General features: G+C 43.1%; 1 protein-coding gene across 1 annotated transcript; it reads left to right on the forward strand.

Annotated features, from left to right (window-relative positions):
• Positions 1-2,141: 2,141 nt before the first annotated feature.
• LOC128409066 (E3 ubiquitin-protein ligase TRIM7-like) lies at positions 2,142-8,747 on the forward strand. The gene is made up of 7 exons (XM_053379269.1): positions 2,142-2,752; positions 3,335-3,430; positions 3,719-3,949; positions 4,845-4,867; positions 5,893-6,014; positions 6,988-7,020; positions 7,245-8,747. Exons 1-7 carry the CDS (start codon positions 2,321-2,323, stop codon positions 7,751-7,753), a joined length of 1,446 nt encoding a protein of 481 aa, XP_053235244.1. The 5' UTR covers positions 2,142-2,320; the 3' UTR covers positions 7,754-8,747.
• The last annotated feature ends 242 nt before the right edge of the window (positions 8,748-8,989 follow it).

Consider the following 8,989-nt stretch of genomic DNA (forward strand, 5'->3'; position numbering starts at 1 on the left):
AGCAATATCAGCATAGCATATGAAAACTCATACAATACAAATAATAAACTATTGTGCCAGAAGCTGGCCATATGACCCGGAAAGCTGTCTGTGGACAAATGCTGGCTCCCCCGGCCTGAAAGCGAGATGAGCGCCGCAACCCCATACTTGCCTTTGACTGGACTTAACCATCCAGGGGTCCCTTACCTTACCTTTACCTTTTTATATTTCAATTATTTTCTTCCAATTGACTTCCTTCATCCTCAGCACAGTTGCATTTTTATTTTTGATAAACTGTTTCCTCCTTTTTTGTGTGTTTTTACCCATTTTTTATTTCTGTTTTTATTTTTTATTTGAGGGCACTGCTTTTTAAGGTAATCCCTGTATTTTACCCATTCTTTTTGAAATTTTTGTTTGGGCTGCCCACTAATTGCATCTGTTATTCTAGCCAGTTCTATATAATCAAATAATTTATCTTGCCATTTTTTTTTTGTTGGTGTTATTTCTTTTTTCCAATATTTAGCAATTAATGTTTTTCAGCTGTAGTAATATAAAGGAATATTTTCTTATTTTCTCTGGCTATATCTGTATCTAATATCCCCAAAATAAAGCTTCTGTTTTCTTAAAGTTTTCTTTAAACATTTTCTTTAGCTCTTCGTATACCATGTCCCAAAAGCTTCCAATTTTGTCACATGTCCACCACACATGTAGTAGTGTCCCCTCTACTTTGTTACACCTCCAACACAAGTTTGATTTTGTTTTATACATTTTGCAAATTTTGGTTGGTGTTAAATACCATCTTTATCAAATTTTCCCTTAGCACCTTGCAAGCCGTGAATTTCCAACTCTCCGTCCATAAGTTTTCCCATGATGACAAATGAATAGGTTTACCTATGTCTATAGCCCATCTAATCAAAAAGATCTATCAAAATTTATTTGGCAGTATAAAAAACCAATAATTACACATAAACTTTTAATAGATAAAAAAATTAGGGGTGGACTGGCATTACCTGATTTAAATTTGTATTACGCTTCGGTTTGCTTAAATCAGTTAATACAAAATAGAGACTTATTGGACCTGGAAGGGGTTGATAACAGCTACGGGTGGCATGCTTATTTAGGGTATGAAAAGGTGAAAGTCCACCGGGGATTCTTAAATCATATCATAAGAAAATCAATATATAGAGTATGGGTAAAATACAAAGAGTTACTGGCGCTTAAGACACCCTGGTGGATTTCACCTTTAGAAGCAATAACGGTAAAAAAGAAAAACATGGAATTAAACTGGGCTACATATAAGGATTTATTAAAAGAAGAAGACAGTAAGTTGAAATTGAAAGAGTACGAGGAAATAAAGCATCACCTAACAGCTTTATTGGATCCAATACCACCAAGTAAACGAAGTGTTCAAGGCTGATAAAAAAAAGGCTTGTCAATGAAATCTCAATATTAGATAAAGAGCTATTACAAAATAAGATAAAGGGAATTTCTAAAATACAATCTCAAGTTGGAGGTTGGAGAGAGAACATCAAAACAGGAATATTGAGTTGTTCTGTTTGGTGTTTAAAATATTTTTATTTCTTCATTTTGGCCTCAAAAAATAGGGGTCTTCTTATACATGGGGGCATCTTATATACAGAAAAATATGGTATGTATCAACCACCAAACAATAATACTTTAGCAGTATATAAAGATATAAAATATCACAAGTAAAAAGAGAGAACACTTCCCCCCCCAAAATGGTTTTTAAAAATTCCAGGGTTAATGTTAATTTTTCTGAGAGGATGGACAGACTGGAGATGGGATCAATGGGGGGGGGGGAGTGGAAGAAACTGGACCTGAAGAGCAGCTTAAAAATTTCCCAGGTCTGTGGCTGCGGACGAGGGTCCAATTGTCCCGTGGGAATGTGCATCGCAGTGGAGTTTGGGCTGAACATTGTGATCTGCAGTTGGAAAGAGTCGGCAGAGTTTGAGTTATTCATTCAGTGGCGTTCGAGGCTGGCGGTGAAGCTAAAATAACAAACAAGAGCACTTATCTCTGCCTCTCCTAGGTGCATGGCCCTTTAAATTAGAAGCAAGGAATTCTCATTACAAATAAATAAATTTCCATATCAAAGAGACCCTGATCCATAAAGACACATCTCTAAGGCAGCCGAGGTCCTGCTTAAATTTCCTGGGCGGGAGAAGAAATATCCCAGATCTCCTTGCTAACTCCACATCTGCGGAGCGGAAGGGAAGTCTCCAGTCACCAACGTGGAATAATCTCCTCCCGGGAAACGGAAACATAGCAATTCGCGCGCGGAAAGCGAAGAAAAGGCAACCAAGCTCTCTCTCTTCCTGGGATGGCTGCTCCTGGGGGTGCCGTGCAGGATCTCTGCGAGGAAGCCACTTGCTCCATCTGCCTGGAGTGTTTCCGGGATCCAGTGATCATCCCGGAGTGCGGGCACAACTTCTGCCGATCCTGCCTGATCCAGTGCTGGGAGAAGTCCGAGGGAGAGGCTTCCTGCCCTCTGTGCAGAGAAATCATTCAGCACAGGAACCTCATCCCCAATCGGCCGCTGGCAAATGTTGTGGAAATACTGGGAGCCGAGAAAGTCTCTCTTCCAGGGGAAAAGGGGGCAGAAAGAAAGGGGAGGGTCTGCGGGAAGCACCAGGAGCCCCTGAAGCTCTTCTGCCAGGAGGACAAAAGCCCCATCTGTGTGGTGTGTGACAGATCCAAGGAACACAAAAGCCACGAGGTGATCCCTCTGGAGGAGGCCTTGCAGGAGTACAAGGTAAAAAATCTCTCTGGGTTTCCTTTGGGGATGGTGAGGGTGAATTAGCAACAGAGAAGGGGGTCTTGTAAGAAAATGTTTTAATGTATTCTCCCCTCCGGCAGCCAAACAGTAACTAAACTTCCAAAACTCTTCAATAAACATTTCCTTTTTTCTTTTTGGGGGAATACAGTGCCCCCCATACACCCCCTGCATGCAGGAGTAACTCAACCACAGTCCTTCCTCTGGAAGCAGCTTCCTTAGGAAAGGGCTGGAGGGAGGAGCAGTGCAGGTGGCAGGGATAGAATAGTAGAGTTGGAAGGGACTCTGAGGGCCATCTAGTCCAACCCCTCACAATGCAAGAATTCTGCCCACAGCCATCCCTGGTTGGGCTTGAACCACCAACCTTCTGGTTAACAGCCAGACACACTGACCCATTGCGCCACAGGCACCCAGGATGAAGAAGGCACTTGGGGGACCGAGGCAAAGACCACTGTCTTTGGGGCAGGGAGCAAGCATATGCTTCAACTTTCTTGTTATTATGAATACTAAAACTCCAACGAAGAAAAAAGCAACCAAAGTTTTATTTTCTTTTCTTTTCAGGATCAGATCAGCAGCTGCCTAGACAATGTGAGGAAGGAGAGAGAGAAAATCCTGGAATTTAAAGCAGATGCAGAAAAGGAAAGCCAAGACCTGCTTGTAAGCATCACTGTTACTTGGAAGTGAATAAGTGCTGTAGTCTTAAATCAAAATTTGGGGAAATAGAGAAAGAGGTTTCTTTTTGAACGGTCTGATCTCCCACATAGCATGAAATACCATTTAAAGGAGCGGGTGGGCTTGTAAATTTTTACGAAGTTCTTTCTCTGCTCAATATGTCAGGCGTCCCCTTCCAAGGGAATTCAGATAACTGGCCTCCTCATCCTGCAACAGCAGACTAGATGCCTGATATTGGCCCACTGTTCTCTTCTTTTAATCTTCTTGCTGCAGAAACAAACAGGTGCAGAGAGGGAAAAGATGGTGGCTGAGTTCAGGCGACTGCACCAGTTTCTGGAAGAACAAGAGAAACGTATTCTGGCCCAGATGGCAGAAGTGGAGAAGGAGATTGCAGCCAAAAGGGAGGAGCACCTGGCCAGACTCTCCAGGGAACTCTCCTCTCTTGACAGCCTCATCCGGGAGATGGAGGAGAAGCTTCAGGAACCAGCGAGTGAACTCCTGCAGGTGAGGCCTCATCCTGATGTGAGAGGGTGAAGTGTGCTGCTTCAGACTACAGGCATTCCTTAGTCCTCCCCCACAGAAAAATATCGTTGTAAAGAAAACAGTTGGTACATGAAGGGTGAAAGCTATTAGCTCTGGAGTCACAAAAAAGGGTCCTGCTGGATCAAACTGCAAGCCCCTTCAGTTCAGCATCCTCTTCTCTCATTGGTCAACCAGAGGTGTCTGGGAAGCCCATAAGCCAATGGGGCTCTGCCCATCTGTGATTCCCAGAGGTATAAGCTTGTAGTCAATTAACCTTTACTCAGAGTAGACTGATTGAAATTAATGGTGATGGCTATCTAATGTTCTCTGTTGGCCCCCACGAGATGGTTGGACAGTGTTCTCGAAGCTACCAGCATGAGTTTGATCAAACTGCGGGAGGCAGTGGAAGACAGGAGTGCCTGGCGTGCTCTGGTCCAGGGGGTCACGAAGAGTCGGACACGACTAAATGACTAAACAACAACAACATCTAAGGTTCATTAATTTCAGTGTATCTGAGTAAAACTAGTTGAATACAACTGATACTGCCTCCCACACTTTGTGGCTAGTTTTCATAAGCCAACCTTCCAAACCCTTGCAAGTTGGTGATCATTACTGCATCAAGCGCATGTTCCTTCAGGTGCTGTCCTGGGATCTATTTACTGGAGTATGAGATGTACTTAGCAGTAAACAAATTGGTTGCAGGTGAACATGGAGCCGGCATGCTCTGCAGGGCAAAATGGTAAACCAGGGTGAGATCGAATCCCTCAGCTATTTGGACAACTTGGCCAAAAGGGAAGAAGGGGAGCATTTATTAGTCATCACTGCAGTGATCAGTGCAGAAATGGCTCCACTGACATCTTTCTTTCTTTCCCTCCAGGATATCGGAAGCTCCATGCAGAGGTAAGTGATGGAAAACCCCTGCTTTATTCTGATGCTATGAATGTTCCAGTTTAACAGGTGGGAACCTCACTCTCCAGTTCCTCCTTCCAGAGATAGCTTAGGACTCCATCATGCATTTAACAAAATCACAGACAAAAACAGGGACACTTTTTCGTAGTCATTTGTATCTATTGGTCCCATCTACAATCACAGACTGGAAGCCATTCCCATTGCATATTTCTGAAGGCCCTTCTCTGTGACGGATTCGTTTACTCTGCAATTGATACAAAAAGGGGGGGACACCCCAAAGGGGCTTGTAAATATCTTCACTATAACTTACCCTTAAATATCCAGCGTATTTCTGGCTTCTGCAGGTTCTTCTTCAGACATAAGAATGTGAGAAAGGTCCCTGCTGGATCAGGCCATGGCCCATCAAGTCCTGCATCCTGTTTTCACAGTGACTAACCTGTGGGAAACTCGTGAGCAGGATCCGAGCCCCAGAGGACACTCCCCTCCTGAGGTTCAGAGGCACCACTGCCTTGACTCAGCCATTGTGAAGAGCAGCCGCTGAGAGCCTTGTCCCCCAAACAACTGCAACATATTTTAAAATCTTCCAGGTTTAGAAAATACAGTTTTAATTTCTAATATTTTTTCCTTTTTTAAATGTAACCACTGGGCTAAAAAATAATAATTATTATATTCACTTGAAATGCTTCACTAAAATTGGTGTAGTCCAAATCTCTGCCTAAGACCCTTGTATTGTTAAGTTTTCTTAAAAAAAAAATAATTTGCATATATCAGCTTCTTTACCTTTAATCTCATATTCCTATATTTCCTTCTGTATATTTTGGAAGCAGGTGTGTGTCGGTTTTCCTTCATCTTGTTAGGTGCTCTCTAGATGCTCCCTTTTGCCATTGGAAAAACCCTGCTCCCAAGTCTTCATGATATAGCCATGGTGCCTTTATCATCAGGATGAGACACCTGCCTTGTCAGAAAGCTCCTTGCATTGGAAGGATGGTGGCTTGACTTTGTTCTTCTCCTCCCAGGTCTCAGGAGAAGGAGAACTTAGAGGATCCTCCTGTGGCTTTTCCTCCTCCCCTGAAGTGGAGGATCTGGGACTTCGGAGATATGAATCTCTTCCTGGAGGGAGTCATGAAGCAGTTCAAAGGTAATGAAGAAAGGCAACAGGGATTTTATACTGGATGTTTAAAAGTGTTTATGAAAGGCTCCAGGTCATACGTAATATTAGTAATGCCAGGAAAGGTTTATGTTTTTGTTTTATTTCAATGTCCAGAGGCCACACTTTAATATACAGATGACTCACAACTTTTAATTTTACTTACACAATCAAAACTTTTATGTGGATTGCAGATAAATAAACAGAAAGCAAGCAGGAAGCCCTCATTGGCTGGGCTCTGGAGGCTCTCATGAGAAAAAGCGCTTTTAATCCCTCCACGGAATTTGCTTTTAAGCCATCCTCCTCGCTTACTGGGCTTTGAGATGCTCCGGCGAGGTCTCGCAGGGCTGTCCAAGATCTCAGATGGCAGGGGCAATTCCAGGGGTCATTCTGACATCACACAACTTTATGCACAATCCCCAGGAAAGTAACCCTCGCGTACGTTTTCTGTAGAAAGTTGTATTTTACTGCTTCACATCTCTCCGCCAGGCCTTAGATGCTTTCACACTCCTCACCCATTTCCCAAGTAGCCTCACCTACAGCCTCTCAGGCGTCTCCTCGGTTCCTTTGGCCCTGAGATTGATGTGAAGGAGGCGGGGGGCTGTCAAAAAGCCATCTGGGAACAGAGGGAACTGGGAATGAGATCTCCAGTCCTGGAAGAGATCTTACATCTCAAGGTTGATACTGATGGGGAGGTCTTTTGGAGGTCCTGCTCTTCTTCTTAGGTCTGAGCAGGCCTAGAACTTGGACATTGCCCTTGCCCTGGCTTATGCAGGGATGGCCATTGTGGTGGCTTTCAGACATTTTCAGCTGCAACTCTCATAAGCTCCAACTGGTGTGGCTGGTGGTTCGGGATGATGGGATGGCACCACATCTACAATCTCAGGAGCTCATATTGTTGTTACCAGATTTGTTCTCTGGATGGTGGTGTGATGCTAAATCTCTCTTCCCTTTTCTTCTCCAGACACTCTGGACTCTGGACTTCAGCTGCATCAAGGTAAATTTCAGGATCTAAAGGAGGCACAGTTTCAGGAGAGAGATGTGTGAAGTGCTTTGAAAGAACTGCAGATGTTTAAAGAATCATTATTAAGAACCTAAGGAGCACCCCAATTCTGAACACAGTGCATGAAAACCCTTTTCATATTTCTCTCATGTGTCTAAAGAAGTGTCAGTCTCCCAGCTGACGTCATTTCTCTTCTCTTTCCTCATCTGCCCCCACAGAAAACGTCACATTGGATCCGGACACAGCAAATCCCTGGCTCTCCCTGTCTGAGGATCAAAAGAGTGTGCGAAGGGGGAAAGTGTTTAAATACCTGCCAAACAACCCTGAGAGATTTGACACATATGGCTATGTGCTGGGATGTGAGGGTTTCACATCAGGCAGACATTTCTGGGAGGTCATTGTGGGAGGTGAGGAGGGGTGGGCGGTGGGGGTGGCCAGAAAGTCTGTGAAGAGGAAGGGCAAGTTCTGTTTTGATACTAGGGAAGGGATCTGGGGTTTGGGTAAGTGGGGCGGTGGGTACGAGTTATCCTCCCCCCATGAGTTCCCTCTTCCAAGTGAGGAGCCCAAGAGGATCCGAGTGACCCTGAACTTTGAAGGGAGACGGGTGTCCTTTTACGATGCAGATACAGCAGTCCTCCTTTACACATTCTCAGCAGCCTCCTTCTCAAGAGAGACCCTCCAACCCTTTTTTTACGTGTCTGCCGATGGCCACCTGACAATCTCTTGAGTGTAGAGACAGACAAGTCTTCTCCAGACTTTTCTCAGAGGCACTAAAGGGGAAGCCGTATTGGAAGAACAGTGATCGGCTGACCCGAGTCTCCGTCATGGTGTAATTCTTTTCTGAGGCCACTTTTGTTAACTGCACCAATTGCTTGACTCTCCTGCCAGTCCTGAAACTTGCCTTTCACATATTACATTGCAATACAAATGTACGAAAGCCAACACTATTTCATCCCCATCCCCCCATACATTTACGTTTCTATTTCCTCAATCCATCATATTCTTTTCTCCCTCCTCCCACTTCCCTCCGCCCCCCACTCGATTTCCTCCACATTATACAATTTACAATAATCTTTGCATTCTACAGTCTTCTCAAGTCATCTCTATATTTTTATTATCTTTCCTTACTAATTTTTCTTCCATCCAGTACAGTGGTACCTCTGGTTACATACTCAATTCGTTCTGGAGGTCTGTTCTTAACCTGAAACTGTTCTTAACCTGAAGCACCACTTTAGCTAATGGGGCCTCCCACTGCCGCCGTGCCGCCAGAGCACAATTTCTGTTCTCATCCTGAAGCAAAGTTCTTAACCCGAGGTACTATTTCTGGGTTAGCGGAGTCTGTAACCTGAAGCGTATGTAACCCAAGGTACAACTGTACTTCACATTTTAATCTAAGCATATTAGCATATCTTTTTTTTTTTAGCAATATTTTGCCATATATTCATCAAAACATTTCCACTCCTTTTTAAAATTTTTGTTTCGACTGATTTCTTATTATAGCAGTTAATTTTGCCAAAATTAAATAGTCATTTAGTTTACAAATCCATTCCTCTTTTGTGGGTATAGTTTGTGACTTCCACCTAGCAGCAATCACTATTCTAGCAGCTGAAACCTGTCGTTCGTCTCTCATGCTCTCCCTTGGGAATTAGCTTCTTCAATAGGTGCAGTGGGAACAGAGGTGAAAGGAAGTGACCTAGTAATTGGAATAAAAAAACAATCCTACTCTCTCCTTTTTTTAAAAAAAAGATATTTATTGAAGTTTTACAAAAAACAGAGAATTACAGAATAAAAAGAAGACAGGAGAAGAAAAAGAAGAAAAATACAAAAAATACAAAAATACATAGAAAAAAAGATACAAAATACATAAAAAAATAAATAGAAAAAATTAAAAACAAATCAATTTTTTCATATCTTAAATTTCGTTTGCTTATTTCCCTGACCTCCTCACACCTCCCTTTTTTGT

The sequence above is a fragment of the Podarcis raffonei genome, chromosome 2 (assembly GCF_027172205.1).
Source record: "Podarcis raffonei isolate rPodRaf1 chromosome 2, rPodRaf1.pri, whole genome shotgun sequence".
NCBI classification, from domain to species: Eukaryota; Metazoa; Chordata; class Lepidosauria; order Squamata; family Lacertidae; genus Podarcis; species Podarcis raffonei.

Bases quoted from the DNA above. Each gene is read 5' to 3' on its own strand.
- LOC128409066 (XM_053379269.1), top strand. From the start codon at position 2,321: ATGGCTGCTCCTGGGGGTGCCGTGCAGGATCTCTGCGAGGAAGCCACT. The intron at 6,015-6,987 runs GTAATGAAGAAA...TTTCTTCTCCAG, and splicing joins AGTCATGAAGCAGTTCAAAG to ACACTCTGGACTCTGGACTT. The intron at 7,021-7,244 runs GTAAATTTCAGG...CTGCCCCCACAG, and splicing joins TGGACTTCAGCTGCATCAAG to AAAACGTCACATTGGATCCG.